The sequence below is a fragment of the Drosophila busckii genome, chromosome 2R (assembly GCF_011750605.1).
Source record: "Drosophila busckii strain San Diego stock center, stock number 13000-0081.31 chromosome 2R, ASM1175060v1, whole genome shotgun sequence".
Classification (NCBI taxonomy): Eukaryota; Metazoa; Arthropoda; class Insecta; order Diptera; family Drosophilidae; genus Drosophila; species Drosophila busckii.
This window is the reverse complement of record NC_046605.1, coordinates 12,946,905-12,960,601: the sequence shown is the minus strand read 5'-3', so window position 1 is coordinate 12,960,601 and position 13,697 is coordinate 12,946,905. Positions and strand designations below refer to the sequence as shown.

Below are 13,697 nucleotides of genomic sequence, written 5' to 3'. Positions count from 1 at the left end.
ACCTTATTATGTGGAAAAAGAGTACAGAGTATTATAATAGTATTTAGATATCAAATAGTTGACTTTGATGCCGTGAATGTGCCCTATAGGTAAATTAAAAATTTGAATTGATAAAAATTGCGCGATCCAGCAATTTACACTTTCATAGCATAACATATCGGTATTTTGAACTGTATCCCTGGTATATTATCATTTCGTTAATTACAAAATATCATTACACTATATGTTAAGCCTGTTAAAACAAAAAGAATATAAAAAAATAAAGTAATATATCCAGAATATATATAATAAATAATTCTCATTTAAATTAATTATGATAGAATCATGCGCAAATAGTTCCTCCGATACTTTTAGTACCGATACTTTTGCCAGATGTTGAGCGAATGCATAAACTATATTCTAAGTAAAAATAAGCTAAAACAACCATAGCCATAGTTAAATTTGCTACTTTTTATCCAAGCATCGGAAAATAATTGTTTATTATTTCCAGCTATTTTATAAGCTATTCCATTTTCAAATATGCTAGATCTAAATAAGCAGATCTGGTGATCAGTTGTGGTTTGTTTATGTTTACGATTTGTTCCCATACCCAATAGGTGTTGTTATTATGCTTTATTTTGTAATTATTGTGATTTAAATGTAATTTAAATAATATCTTAATACAACAATCTTATGTGGCAGCATTGCGCGTACGGATTTGGTATTTTTCGACACATTGCCCACCAAACATCGATAATTCCGATATTTTGAAAACATCGATGGTTTCCAGTGTTGAACACAATAACACAAATAGTGCTGATTACCAGCACAAGTCAGGCGGACAAAGTTTATATCTGGACGAAAAATTTTTACTAAAATTCGGATAATAATAATTTAAGTCAAAGGTTTGTACAATAAGTAATTGCATGTCTCTATGAAGAAGATATCCATGAATATAGACTTTCTATAGAAGCGCGCGTAGTTGCGTTGTAATAATACGCCGACACACGTAAGCGATTTTTTTTTGCAAGGCGGCAAGATGGCGACCAATGTATGTTTGGTGCCATTGTTCAATTTTATGTATGGATATAAACAAAATGCTAAGCGGTAGTGAGGTTATGTGACTAGCGTTTAATTTAACTTTCACTTACTCTATAATACAGATTATGGCGGACTCAGATGATGAATACGATCGCAAGCGACGTGACAAGTTCCGTGGTGAACGTGACAGCTACAGACCAGAGCGGCGGGAGGAACGTAGGCCCTTGGGAGGTGTTGGGGGCGCACGAGATGACTGGCCTGAGCGGTAAGCAAGATGTTCTGAAATATGGCGACTGTAACTCAACACTACTTTCCTCTTGATAGTAATCCATTTCGCGGCAGTGCAGCTGCAGCTGGCGGAGGTGGCGTTGGAGCACGTCATCGGCCTGATTACAGTGACTACCGGGGAGCCGGTCCTCGACCGCGGTATGGCTCTCCGGGTCGTGAGATGCCACAAGCAAAACGTATGCGCCCCGACTGGGGAGATAGTGACATGCGCTCCAATGGTCGATTTGGTTAGTTTTTGAAAAATGCAGCTTGCGTCGGTTTTAAACTGTCGTATTAAATGTATGGATATTGCTTTGTAGGTTACGACCCATACCTGATGCAAGCCTGGAATGATCATTATCAATCACTGCATTCGGCTTATGGAGGTCATGGAGGTCATCATTCCTCACGCGATTCTGCTCCAAGTGGTGGAGGTGGTAGTGGCGGCGATACACAAACACAGCCTGCAATGTTGACGTTGAAGCAGTTTCTTGACACACAGGATGAAAACATTTCGGACTCTGAAGTTATGCGAAAGTACACCGAATACAAAACGGATTTTAAGCGTCAGCAGCTGAACGAGTTCTTTGTGGCTCACAAAGACGAGGAATGGTGAGTGGCCTAAGGTTCTCATAAATGAGAACAGCTTAATACAGCAAGAGCAACAAAGACCGATAGCAGCAACTAATTAATTACTTTTTTATTTGTGTTGAAATTTAATTGCAATTCGCTTTCTCTCTATCTCTCTCTTGGTACTATCCATAACCTCAACATAACCCTTTGTATATTTATTATTAAGTTTTTCTCTGCAGCTTTTATATGGGTTTAAAGACGTTTGCCAACTGCGGGCCAGAGACACTAATTCAGCCTCTGCGTCTGCATCCTGTATCTGTCTCAATAGATACAAACATATATGATTCATTTAAATTACCCGGCGAGCAATGCCGCGGTGTGTTAATATTTTAAATCAAATCGCGGTTTTTTAAAATTCGTTTGCAATCAAATCAAACTCGTATATGTGTGCATATTGCATATGTATTGTACACACACATAAAAATTAATGAAAGCGCCCGCAAAGGTAAGACTTTGGGTAATACGTATATACATGCCAACAAGCATTCTAAACCACTAATTGAATACATAACGGTTGAATCTACCAATATTTATATACATGATGACTACTAGCCAGGGAGAACGCGCATAAGCAACATGCATAAGTTTTGTTTGCAGCCCACCTACATATTCTATTAAATATTCTTATATTCAATATAATACAATGCGGTCTCAAATCAATTTCGATTAAACTAATTTTTATGTTCCAGGTTCAAAAATAAATATCATCCCGAGGATAGCGTGCGACGTACTAATGAACAACGCGGCTTCTTAAAGGTAAATCCACATATACGTGTATATAAAACATATTTTTATAATTTTATTATTACAGCGACGCACAGAGGTATTTATCGAGCTGCTTGACAATGGCACTATTGCCAAAGTTAAAGTGGACTCCTCGCAGGCAGATGCCTTGGTGCGTGTGCTAGACACTTGCGTCATTAAGCTAGAAGGTGGCACAGAAGAGGATCTGAAGATACTTGATGAGAAGCCCAGAGAGGTGAACTACGAGCGCAAATCTGAAACTGAGACAACAGTTGTAACCAAACAAGAGGCACCTGACAGTCCTAAAACAGAAAAGGATGATGCATTATCAAAGGTTGATTCGCCGAAACGCAAGGGTCTGCGACCAATTAATTCCGATGAAGAGAACTGGGATGAGGATGATGAAATGTCAGCTGTAAAGGAAACAACAACAACGAGCAAAGCAGAAGATAAGCCAGCTGTTAGTGTGGACGTTAAGGAAAAGCTGCCAAAAACAAAGAAAGCTAAGAAACGCAAACGTAATAGCAGCGATAATGAGAGCTCCTCCTCTTCAAGCTCCAACACTGATTCAGATAGCGATACCGATGATGATGAAAAATTAAAACAGAAATATGATGTGGAGCAGGGCTTGCGTGCTGATCAGGCAAGTGAAGCAGAAAAAGACAGGGAGAAGGAAGCGGCGGCAGCCAAGGCAAAGCAACCTCCACCAGACAGTCCTAGCGCTGCAGATAATGCTGAAGCTGATCAGCAGCAAGAACAGGATCAGGAGATGAAGTCAGAATCGGAGGAAAAAGCAAATGATGACGACAGTCAGTCATCAGTTGTAGAGGCTGAGAAAGCAGATAAAGAACAGGATAATCAACAAACTTCTAGCAATGGCAGCGAAGAGAAACAAGCTGATGCGAGGGATGGGAATGAGAGCGGACCTAAAACGCCAACAAAAGCAGATACTGATGAAGTACCCAACGAAGCCGCAACCAATGAGTTGGAAAAAGTTAAGGATAACTCACAGCCGCGTGCCCTGCATCGCACCTCATCCATATTCTTACGCAACTTGGCGCCATCGATTACAAAAGCAGAAATCGAAGCGGTTTGCACACGCTTCAGTGGTTACCTGCGTGTGGCTATTGCCGATCCACTTGTGGAGCGTCGTTGGTATCGCCGTGGCTGGATAACTTTCACACGTGACGTGAACATTAAAGAGATTTGCTGGAGTTTAAACAATCAGCGATTGCGTGACTGCGAAATGGGCGCCATTGTTAATCGAGATTTGAGTAGACGCGTCCGTCCGGCCAATGGCATAACAGCGCATAAACAAATTGTGCGTTCTGACATTAAACTATGCGCCAAGATTGTTATGAATCTGGATGAGCGCTTCAAGCTGTGGAGCGAATCGGCAGCAAATGAGCACAAAGCGGACACAGAAGTCAATGGCAACAGCAGCGCGTCTAGTTATGGCTTCAATTCGCAAAATCCCGTTCTGCAAAACATAACCGATTACCTCATTGAAGAAGCATCCGCTGAGGAAGAGGAGCTACTCGGCTTGGCGGGCGATAGTAAAGATTCTGAGGGTGAGCCCATTGAACGCGATGAACAGCTGTTGGCTGTGCTGGATCGTCTGGTGCTTTACTTGCGCGTTGTGCACTCAGTCGATTATTATAATCATTGTGAATATCCCTATGAGGATGAGATGCCTAATCGTTGCGGCATTATACATGCACGTGGTCCACCACCAATACGCGTCACCAACAATGATCTGCAGGAGTATATGAAGAATTATGAAAGTAAACTAACGCAGTTTTTAACCAAAAGCGTGCTGCTCAAGGACGACGCTGTCAAAGAGCTGGGCGCCAAGGATCCGGAGGTGGAGGTTGAGAAATTTGTGCAGGCTAATACCCAAGAGCTGGCCAAGGATAAATGGCTGTGCCCATTGTCTGGCAAAAAGTTTAAGGGACCGGAATTCATACGCAAGCATATATTCAACAAGCACGAAGAGAAAGTGGATGAAGTACGCAAGGAAGTGCAGTACTTTAACAATTATTTGCGTGATCCCAAGCGTCCGCAGCTTCCCGAGCATCCAGGCAGCTCCAAGCGAGAAGGCGAGTCTGGACGTGGTGGCGGGTAAGCATAACGACCTACTATTTGTCTTGCAATTGGCATTTAATATATATTTTTAAAGATATCGGCCTAACTTATATCCACCTTTCTCGGGTATGCCCTATGGCTTTGGACCACCAATGATGGGTGGTGGACGTGGCGGACGCAATTTTCCGCCTGCGCGCAGGTTAGTAACTCTTCAGTCTATTACATAAATACGGTTTCTATTACGCAAAAGACAGAATAGTGTTTATAAACTTTTGAATACTAACGTACAAGCTGAGCTGCAAAATATTAATATTTATGAAAGAGTTTCATGTTTTTTTTTTTAAATTTTTTTTCGTATTACGCAGCATATAAGGGTTTCATAAATAACTGTTGTTATTTTTTTTTTAAATAATCAAGAATTGCATAGAGCAGACGAATTTATTGTTTCTATATATACTTTCTGTACTTTAATTTTTGCTTCACATGGTCTTTATACGAAATTTGTCACAACTTTCTTGTGTCGCAAATTTTTTGCAGAGAATTACCTTTGGAACATCAACGCCGGCTTATCGGTTATCATGATTTGGATGCGCCTGTAAATTCCGATATGTTTGACTAACTTATTAGCACGGAATGCACTAAATAGTTTCCGAGCTTAGTTTTAAATGCAAATTCAAGCAATGGTAGCCTAAACAGAACTTTGAAAAAACAAAAACAAAAATATACAAACATTAATTGAATATACACATGCCTAACATGCCAATTATTTAATTTCTAATGTGTACAATACTACATATTGTATTTTAAAGCCCATTTATAAATCATTTCAAAACAATAAATACCGTTAATGAAAGTTTGCAAATTCCAATGAGTATGGAATACCATACCATATTATTTGTTTTATTTTAAGATATTTGTGTAAGTTATTTTCATTGTCTCTCTCTAAATTCATTCTCGTTGCTTACAGACCCGGTGGTTTTGATTATCGCGCCAGATCACACTACCGGGACTTGGACGCGCCGCAAGAACCATACTAAATACAAATAAAATATATATGCTATATATGAGAATAATAAAAAACAAAAAGAAAAATCAACATCACACGCGTTGAACAAATCGTAATACATGATCAAACCGAGATATTTAATAGTCACTTTTAGATTATTCAATTTATTATAAAAGGACTCCTTAGATTATTTACATTGATGTTTATGTATGCCAACTGTTTTCTGTATTTGCTAAAGAACATTAATAAATATTGTTTGTCTGTGTAGAATTTTATTGTAGCAAATGGGTTGGCTTAGTATTAAATCTTTAATTAACCAATAACTCTTTATAAGACTTTTTATAAGACCGTTTAAGTATATTTTATTATAAGCATGTTATTTAAGAGAAAACATTGCAGATTTGAATAACCAGCGTACAATTGCAAATGCACTGCAAAGCAGCACAAACTGCAACAGTCGATGAAGTATATAGAATCTGTGAATGGAAAAGAGAATCAGTGAGGGAATTGCAAGAGAAAATGTTGAACCCACCGCATGGTTCTTTTACGCGCACGCTGCAGTGACTCTTCGCTTGGATCATCCTTGGCCAGATAGGTGCGCATGCCACAGAGAGCGCGGTTAAAGTAACTATTCCAATCCAGGGACTTCATATCGAATTCAAATAGCTGACGGTCGCGTTCGGACAAGCTTTTCCATAGTGCGTCCGTGTTGTGCGTCTCGAAGCTCCAACTGTTGACCGTAAATGAATATATGGACTCGATGTTGGAGTGTATCTTTTTGTAGGTTCTAAGCAGGCGCGGCTTTTGGCCCCGCAGGCGTAGTCCTACGTCAACAAGGAAGCCTGGTATTAAATGATAAAATATTGAAGCAAGCCGGAACAACCAAAGCTTGGAGGTTGTGTGCAAGAACGGATACCAAATTGCCTGTGTGACAGGATAAACGAATCTCTTGTCTTCAACCATTCTCTTGAAATCACGCTGTTGTATCATATTGCTCTCATGGGGTACATAATTATAGATAGTTGGGGGTGATCTTCGCTGCTGACGTTCCTTGAACTCGGCTGCAGTGCGCCAGGCGCTGCAGAGCACCATGTTTGCACAGCTGTCCACGGGCACAACAATGAAATTGCCATTGTCAATGGCAGTGGCGACACGCAGCACACCAAATGCCACGCCATAGATCAGCGCTATGGGTCCATAGATGTTATCTATCCAGCCGGACACGGGCTGCTTGCTTGTGGCAATAACTGCATTAAGATGAATGATATGAATAGAATCTATTAACTGAGCACTTGCTGGCGACACCTACTTGAGCCTGGACGAAATATGCATATGGGCAAGTCTTGCGCCTCCGTCTCCACAAGCTGCTCGGCCAAAGCTTTCGTATAAGTGTAGGTATTGGGAAACTTGCCCAACATTTCTGTCGTGATGCTATCTATGGCATTGCCTTCTAGCTGGTCACGCAGCATTAAGATCTTGCTCGCTGTACTCTTCAGATGCTCCGGATAGAAGCGTTCAGTAATGTGATAGATGACGCAGTTGGAAAAGGCCGTGGACACATGCACAAATGCCAAGAGATTACGCATTTTCTTGGCTAACTGCAGCATTAGGCGCGTGGCCCGCGTATTCACATCCAAGGCAATATGCATTGGCTCCGTGAAACTGACAGTCGCCGCGCTATGAATTACAATCTCTGCTTCGCCATAGAGTAGCTCGCAATCCTCTGCACTGATGCCCAAGTCCGGCTCTTGGCAATCCCCCGCAATAACCGCAATGCGCTCAAATGCATTCGGTTTGTTTTCCAATAGCAATTTATACAGCTAAGCATTTGAACGTATAGTGCTTGGATGGGAAGATTCTTTTGCTTGGTTTTCACTTACCGGATCACTTTGCCATTTTGCAATTCTAGTTTTTATATCCTGATCCCGCTTGGGCCGAACCAGTATATAAATGCGTTTAGTCTCTGTTGCCCGCAAGAGCTTCTCAACAATTACTAAAAATTAATATCTTGTTAATCTTATATGAGAGTCATTCAACGCCAATACCTTTGCCCAAAAATCCACTTGCACCAGTTAGAAATATTGTTTTATTCTTATAGAATGTTTCCAAATCCGATTCCATTCTCATTTTATTAGTGAAACACAACTGAAAAGCAGAGACTCCGTATAATTCGCAATTGACTGATGAGTTCGCGATTTGTTTCAGTTTATATAGCGACTATAAGTAAAATATGTATATATGTGTCTATGAATATTTATGAATATAGAGACTGACCCCGATGGTTGCTGGGGATTGATTTGGATTTCAAAGTGCTCAAAACAAACCCTAAGTCTGACTAAATCGATTCATTGCGGATGAAAGCAATGCATGCATAAATTGAAGTCGAATCTTGGATTAATTGCTAAGAAGTGGCGAAAAGTCTTAATTGATATTTTACTAATATTCCAATGGCTCTGGATACAACTATTTACTTTAATATTTTATTTTGTATATTCTGTTATATTGATTATATGAGTAATTACACATATGAACACTCATGATCCACTGATTTGTTAAACTGTCTATGTTTAAATGAAGAGCGCTGTAATATAGAATAGGTTGCATTTTAAATTATACCGAACACTCTTATATTGGATATCAGAGAGGAACGTAAGTAGCATAGGCGTAGCCAGGTGGAAACTTTAAAGGGGCTGCAGTTTATGCATCCTGAACAAGCAAAAGCTGTTGGTGCTAGCTTTAAAATATAAATTACTCTCATTCAAATTACACAAAAATTTATCAAAGTTGTTAAATTAAATTTGTTGTTGAGCAGCGGCAGAGGTCAGCTGCCCTTAACTGAAGACGCCCATGCTAAGGAAAAGTGAGAGGAAAACTGCTTGGAGAAAAGTTCTAAATATAAAATAGCATAGTTTGGTATTAGACTCTATAAAGCAAATAGAAATTAAATGAATATTTTTGCTGGCAACGTAACAGCTGTGAACCTAAATTCTTTTAAACGCTTGTTTAGTAACAATTAAAATGAAGTTTATAAGTGAAGAGTGCGCCGGCTGTGGGGTGCCAGCCACTCTCACCTGCACTCGCTGTCGCATGGCACGTTACTGCTGCGTTGATCACCAGAAGGCACATTGGAGCAAGCATAAGCGTTGTTGTAAGCCCTACCGAGAGGAGCAGGATGAGATCTTGGGCCGTTACCTGGTGGCCACACAAGAGCTGCAGCCCAAGCAGATTATCTTTATAGAGGAACCACTTGTTGTTGGCCCCAAGTGGTATCTAACTGAACCAGAGCAGTCGGCGAGCATTGTGCCCTGCGTGGCCTGCTATACGCCCTGTCGTCTGGGCAAGCATCAGTGCCGCAGTTGCCGCTGGCCCGTTTGTAGCGCTGCTTGCGAGCATGAGAGCTTGGAGTGTAGCGTACTTAGTCTTGGCAGTGCTGCTGCAGCAAAATCTGATGCCCGCACATTGCATGATTCCTTTCGTCATGATGCTCTACTCGTCTTAAAGTGCTTACTGCTGCAGCAAAGCCATCCGCAGCGCTGGCAGGCATTGTTGGAGATGCAGTCGCATGAGAAGGAACGACACGGCACTGAGCTGCAACTGGAGGCAGACAAGCGCATTGTTAGCTATTTGCAACAGCGCTTTCTTCAACGTTTGAAGCAAGCCTCCAAGCAGCTGCCGCCTCTGCAGTATGATACGGAGCTGTTGCATCGCATTTGCGGCATCATTGAAACCAACTACATGGTCATTGAACTGGCTACGGGGGTTGAGCTAAGCGGTCTCTTTCGCCAGGCCTGCATGATGGAGCACGCCTGCCAGCCGAATTGTTACTTTCAATTCGATAGCCTCACCCAGCGCATTGCAGTGCGTGCTGGGGGCAACATCAAGAAGGGGGAGCATCTGAAGATAAGCTATACAAATATATTGTGGGGTACACAGATGCGGCAACATCATTTGCGCATGACCAAGCACTTTGGCTGCTGTTGCCAGCGTTGCGAGGATCCCACCGAATTTGGCAGCTATGTGAGTGCCATGCGTTGCTTGGGTGATGTGTCCAAGTCTTGCGTGGGAATGCAGTTGCCTGTTGAGCCGCTCTCGGAGAAGACGCAGTGGCAGTGCAACAGCTGTCCAATGCTTTTGGATGCCGCTTATGTGACGGAGGTTCAGAGCCACATGACCGCGGAGGTGGAGCGACTACTCGCTGGCCAGCCCTCAGCTAGTCAAGTGGAGCTGCTGCTGGCGCGACTGTCGCAACTATTGCATCCGAATCATTTCCACATGTTTAATTTGAAGCATACGCTTATTCAACTCTATGGTCATGAGTCAGGTCTGGAGCTGCCAATGCTGAGTGCAGCGCAGCTTGAACGCAAGCTGCGTCTTTGCGAGGAGCTATACGACGTGTGTCATCGTCTAGATCCTCACAGCATCAAACTGGCCATCTATGTTTGTGTTATACTAATGGAGATTGCTCATACGCTTCAGGAGCAGGCACGCAGATCGACTGGCGAGACGGCAACTCAACTGCAGCTGGCGAACTCGCGACTATTGGAGGCTCAGGAGGTGCTGGAAAAAGAAACCGACTCGGTCGCTGGCAAGAAATTGCATTATAAGTTGCAGCAGGATCTATTTGAGCTGGATAAACTGATACTGCACTGTCAGTCAATATCTTAAAAGGAAGAAATTGTTACATTTTTTATATCTTAAAACTTTTGTTTTAACATACATTTATAACACTTAAATTAATATAACAATAAACTATAAAAAACGGCCTTATGCATTTTATACTTAACATTTAACTATATTTTCGCTTCAGTAGCAGCATGCAAATCCACACGCTCCTGATCTAAAATCTGAGGATGTGCTTCAAGTATCTTCCGCTGTTCCTGCAAATTCTTCATGATACCCGCCAAATGCCAGCCATGCCGTAATAAACTGTCCTTCACATCGAAATGGGCGTGTCGTATACAACGCAGCTGGGAACAGTGCGCCACTGTGCGCAGCTCAATTGCCATGTCATGCACCAGGGAGGCCAGAAACTGCTCATTCTCATTAATTGCATGCAGCTCTAGTGTAAAGTGTGGCCGCTCAAAGTGTATCAGCTTTATACCGTAGATTACTGGCTGGCTGTTGTCAGCGGGTCGCAGCAAACCCTTGCAAGCCAATTCGTAGGCTGCCTGTGTTTGTAGATCCACGCCGCAAAGCTCATACATTTTACGTTGATGTGAGGCTTGCATGGAAGCGGCTAAGCCGCTAATGCGCTCGGCAGTCACATACTTGTGGTTGGCACGCACTGTGACGCGCGAGCCGGGCAGATGGGTTTCCGTTGCGGTACCCATGCGTGCAGTTACGTGGTAAACACGCACTGGCCTGTTGCGTTGAATTTGGCTGGATTGATGAAGTCCCTTATTTAGACCAAATACTGCAAGAAATTATGCAAATGGTTGTATTAAAAGCATGTGTAATCATTGAAAATATTTACACAAGACGCCGCTGGTGTGATCCCCTAGTGTAGCGACAGTAGCGCAGCGTGTATCTCTTGGCATGTAACGTGACCCGGCAGCGAATATAGTGTCTGACAGATCTGTATTGGAGTTTATGTTGTGTAGAACGGGATCCGCTGCGGTGCCCGTGCCTAATAGCAGTCTGCTCTTCGGTAACTTCCGTGGCTCCCTCTGCTCCAACTCATTGAGTCCTATGGGAATAATCACACGCAAGTTTGTACAAGATCGAATTGGATGTATAATCTATGGATTACCTTTGCTAATATTACTCAAAATGGCATTTCGAACGTGCTGCACTTTCACGCCTGCGGGTTTATATACATTAATAATACCATTTAAATGCTTAAATACTGTTGCCGCATCGTAAACTTTTGTAAGTGCCATAATTAATAATAATTACTTTACACAAATGTTTTGATGTTATGCTTCGTATGGATGATAGTGTGTTGCAAGTAATCGAAATGCGATCGGAAAATCATCGGTCCAAAACATTTTTGCGGTAACATGCTTCAAAAATGTTTAAGACTAAAATTAGCTAAATTTGCTTCGCAAATTTAATAAACTAAATTACCGCGTTCGTCTGTAAAAAACAAGACTTGTTCCTTCAATTGATACAGGCAAATTGACTAAGCCAACAGTCATACATTCAGCAACAAGTAGGAAATGTAAATAACAAAAAAATAATTATTAACCACTTAAAGTTAAGTTTTCCGTTTATTCATATGTTCCTTCAGTTGCGAAGAAGCACAGTGAAAATCTTTTCAAATTGTACAAAATATCTAATCCAAATTGAAAATCAGCAGAATGCTTAACGGTACGACTTCTGGTAACGAGCACGGGCACCTGGACCACCGAACTTCTTGGGCTCGCAACGACGTGGATCGCCGACCAGCAGAGTTCTGTCGTACTGGACAAGAATGTCCTTGATTTCCTTCTTGGAGGCCTCGTCGACGTCTGTAATGATCAAACAAATCCAATGTTTAGCGATGGAATTTTATTGTCTTAAAAATAATAGGGCTTTGCATTAAAATGTCGATGAAGCCTCAAATAGCATTGACTAGGATAAGGCCAAACGCTCGCTTTGATTGCGACATTCACTTTCTATCCCTTGCACTTTTCATTCATTGGACATGGAAGTCATCCAACAAAAATCTGGTAGAAGGTGCATTAATTATAATTTCTAATGTTTTTGCTGCATCACCCAATCTGTGCTAGTTTTTGCATGTAGCTTGGTTGGTATATGCTCATAATTTACTTGCTCTGCCTTACACTTGTCTTTCATTAGAAATGGAAAAGTCTTCCAACAAAAATCTGGTAGAAGGTGCATTAATAATATTAAATGTTTCTGCCGCATCACCCAATCTGTGCTAGTTTTTTGCATACAGTTTGGTTGGTATATGCTCATAATTATTGTTTTCTTTAGCCCTTATTGTATCATTGGTTAAAGAAGCATTTCATTTAACCAAGAACTGTATAAGGGCAAAAGCCAGGTCACATCTTATCATTTACACAATACTCACATTTCTGATAGAAGGCAACCAGAGCCTTGGAAATCGACTGACGAATAGCGTAGATCTGGGCTACATGACCACCACCGCTGACGCGGACACGGATGTCAACACCGCCGAATTTCTCCTGTAATATAAAAGGACAAATATTAGCAATATGTAAACAATTTGTTCCTAATTAGTTTAAAGCTATATATAAATCAGAAATAAAATTATTCTCATTGGGCTTCAAGTTCGGGATAATTGTTCTCATCAAGTCAGAAATGAATGCGAAAAAGATATTAAACAATAAATATTTACCTTGCCGAGCAACAACAGTGGCTCCTGCAATTTGTACTGCAGAACTTTGGGTTCAATCTGCTCCAATGGACGTCCATTCACCTTCAGCAGACCGCTGCCACGCTTGCAATAAGCAACGGCGGTCGCGGTTTTCTGGAATGTGTATAAAAATTTGTTTAATATTTGGCAAACACTCGCCACAAAAACATAACCTCAGCAACGTTAAGCGGAAAGCAGCAGTTTCTGCCGCCCTCCCATTGACGCTACTTTGGACACGTGCAATAGATTTCACAGTTTTTATTATTAAATTTCACACACACCTTGCGTCCGAAGACTTGAACGGCCTGCACGGGTTCTCTGCGCTAGAAAATACAACATTTGCAATAATTTAGTTGTAAATACGATTACAAATCGTAAATTTTTCACAAGCACAATACCTTTTGCTGCATTTTGCTCCGCGAGTTCGATAGAAAAAGAGCGGAAATGGAAATTTTGACACTGAACTGTGCAATTCGTTACTGTGTTCAGCCCTGAAAAGGTACTGATAAATATCTGTGACCTGTAACTAATAAATCAATTGGCTAGTAAAATATCGAAAATATCGATGCTTGGTTGGCAATGTGGCCAGGTCTCAAAAAATACCAAATATTGTGTTTACTA

The 13,697-nt window shown here is 41.4% G+C and overlaps 5 protein-coding genes across 7 annotated transcripts; 2 read left to right on the top strand and 3 right to left on the bottom strand.

Annotated features, from left to right (window-relative positions):
• The first annotated feature begins 794 nt into the window (after positions 1-794).
• On the top strand, positions 795-5,951 carry LOC108597098 (serrate RNA effector molecule homolog). Of its 3 annotated transcripts, none has more exons than XM_017983464.2 (8): positions 795-884; positions 1,143-1,285; positions 1,345-1,535; positions 1,608-1,899; positions 2,610-2,676; positions 2,732-4,785; positions 4,844-4,948; positions 5,717-5,951. In XM_017983464.2, exons 2-8 carry the CDS (start codon positions 1,146-1,148, stop codon positions 5,784-5,786), a joined length of 2,919 nt encoding a protein of 972 aa, XP_017838953.1. In that variant the 5' UTR covers positions 795-884; positions 1,143-1,145; the 3' UTR covers positions 5,787-5,951. The 3 variants fall into 3 exon arrangements, with proteins under 3 accessions (XP_017838953.1, XP_017838952.1, XP_017838954.1); XM_017983463.1 differs by lacking the exon at positions 5,717-5,951 and adding an exon at positions 5,287-5,557; XM_017983465.1 differs by lacking the exons at positions 2,610-2,676; positions 2,732-4,785; positions 4,844-4,948; positions 5,717-5,951 and adding an exon at positions 2,100-2,291.
• An 89-nt stretch (positions 5,952-6,040) lies between these two features.
• Positions 6,041-8,001, bottom strand: LOC108597099 (fatty acyl-CoA reductase wat). Its single transcript, XM_017983466.2, has 5 exons — positions 7,801-8,001; positions 7,636-7,748; positions 7,065-7,575; positions 6,288-7,002; positions 6,041-6,231 (listed from the first exon to the last, which is right to left on the bottom strand). Exons 1-5 carry the CDS (start codon positions 7,880-7,882, stop codon positions 6,132-6,134), a joined length of 1,521 nt encoding a protein of 506 aa, XP_017838955.1. The 5' UTR covers positions 7,883-8,001; the 3' UTR covers positions 6,041-6,131.
• A 748-nt stretch (positions 8,002-8,749) lies between these two features.
• Positions 8,750-10,467, top strand: LOC108595156 (SET domain-containing protein SmydA-8). Its single transcript, XM_017980326.1, has one exon. It carries the CDS (start codon positions 8,774-8,776, stop codon positions 10,418-10,420), a length of 1,647 nt encoding a protein of 548 aa, XP_017835815.1. The 5' UTR covers positions 8,750-8,773; the 3' UTR covers positions 10,421-10,467.
• An 8-nt stretch (positions 10,468-10,475) lies between these two features.
• On the bottom strand, positions 10,476-11,660 carry LOC108595157 (mitochondrial mRNA pseudouridine synthase Trub2). Its single transcript, XM_017980327.2, has 3 exons — positions 11,505-11,660; positions 11,229-11,441; positions 10,476-11,168 (listed from the first exon to the last, which is right to left on the bottom strand). The coding sequence occupies exons 1-3, from the start codon at positions 11,632-11,634 to the stop codon at positions 10,546-10,548; spliced, it is 966 nt and encodes a 321-aa protein (XP_017835816.1). The 5' UTR covers positions 11,635-11,660; the 3' UTR covers positions 10,476-10,545.
• A 277-nt stretch (positions 11,661-11,937) lies between these two features.
• LOC108595404 (40S ribosomal protein S16) lies at positions 11,938-13,532 on the bottom strand. The gene is made up of 5 exons (XM_017980630.2): positions 13,475-13,532; positions 13,358-13,399; positions 13,059-13,190; positions 12,771-12,885; positions 11,938-12,204 (listed from the first exon to the last, which is right to left on the bottom strand). Exons 1-5 carry the CDS (start codon positions 13,484-13,486, stop codon positions 12,059-12,061), a joined length of 447 nt encoding a protein of 148 aa, XP_017836119.1. The 5' UTR covers positions 13,487-13,532; the 3' UTR covers positions 11,938-12,058.
• Between the last annotated feature and the right edge of the window lie 165 nt (positions 13,533-13,697).

What these genes read in the sequence shown, in the direction of transcription:
- LOC108597098 (XM_017983463.1), top strand. Translation starts at nt 1,146, where the DNA reads ATGGCGGACTCAGATGATGAATACGATCGCAAGCGACGTGACAAGTTC. An exon ending in GCTCACAAAGACGAGGAATG is followed by an intron (nt 1,900 to 2,609) that starts GTGAGTGGCCTA and finishes TTTATGTTCCAG; the next exon opens with GTTCAAAAATAAATATCATC. An exon ending in AATTTTCCGCCTGCGCGCAG is followed by an intron (nt 4,949 to 5,286) that starts GTTAGTAACTCT and finishes AATTTTTTGCAG; the next exon opens with AGAATTACCTTTGGAACATC.
- LOC108597099 (XM_017983466.2), bottom strand. Translation starts at nt 7,882, where the DNA reads ATGAGAATGGAATCGGATTTGGAAACATTCTATAAGAATAAAACAATA. An exon ending in AAGTGGATTTTTGGGCAAAG is followed by an intron (nt 7,749 to 7,800) that starts GTATTGGCGTTG and finishes ATTAATTTTTAG; the next exon opens with TAATTGTTGAGAAGCTCTTG. An exon ending in GCGCGTAAAAGAACCATGCG is followed by an intron (nt 6,232 to 6,287) that starts GTGGGTTCAACA and finishes TTCCATTCACAG; the next exon opens with ATTCTATATACTTCATCGAC.
- LOC108595156 (XM_017980326.1), top strand. Translation starts at nt 8,774, where the DNA reads ATGAAGTTTATAAGTGAAGAGTGCGCCGGCTGTGGGGTGCCAGCCACT.
- LOC108595157 (XM_017980327.2), bottom strand. Translation starts at nt 11,634, where the DNA reads ATGGCACTTACAAAAGTTTACGATGCGGCAACAGTATTTAAGCATTTA. An exon ending in TTTGAGTAATATTAGCAAAG is followed by an intron (nt 11,442 to 11,504) that starts GTAATCCATAGA and finishes TTATTCCCATAG; the next exon opens with GACTCAATGAGTTGGAGCAG. An exon ending in TCACACCAGCGGCGTCTTGT is followed by an intron (nt 11,169 to 11,228) that starts GTAAATATTTTC and finishes AATTTCTTGCAG; the next exon opens with TATTTGGTCTAAATAAGGGA.
- LOC108595404 (XM_017980630.2), bottom strand. An exon ending in TTCAAGTCTTCGGACGCAAG is followed by an intron (nt 13,191 to 13,357) that starts GTGTGTGTGAAA and finishes TACACATTCCAG; the next exon opens with AAAACCGCGACCGCCGTTGC. An exon ending in CACTGTTGTTGCTCGGCAAG is followed by an intron (nt 12,886 to 13,058) that starts GTAAATATTTAT and finishes TTTATATTACAG; the next exon opens with GAGAAATTCGGCGGTGTTGA.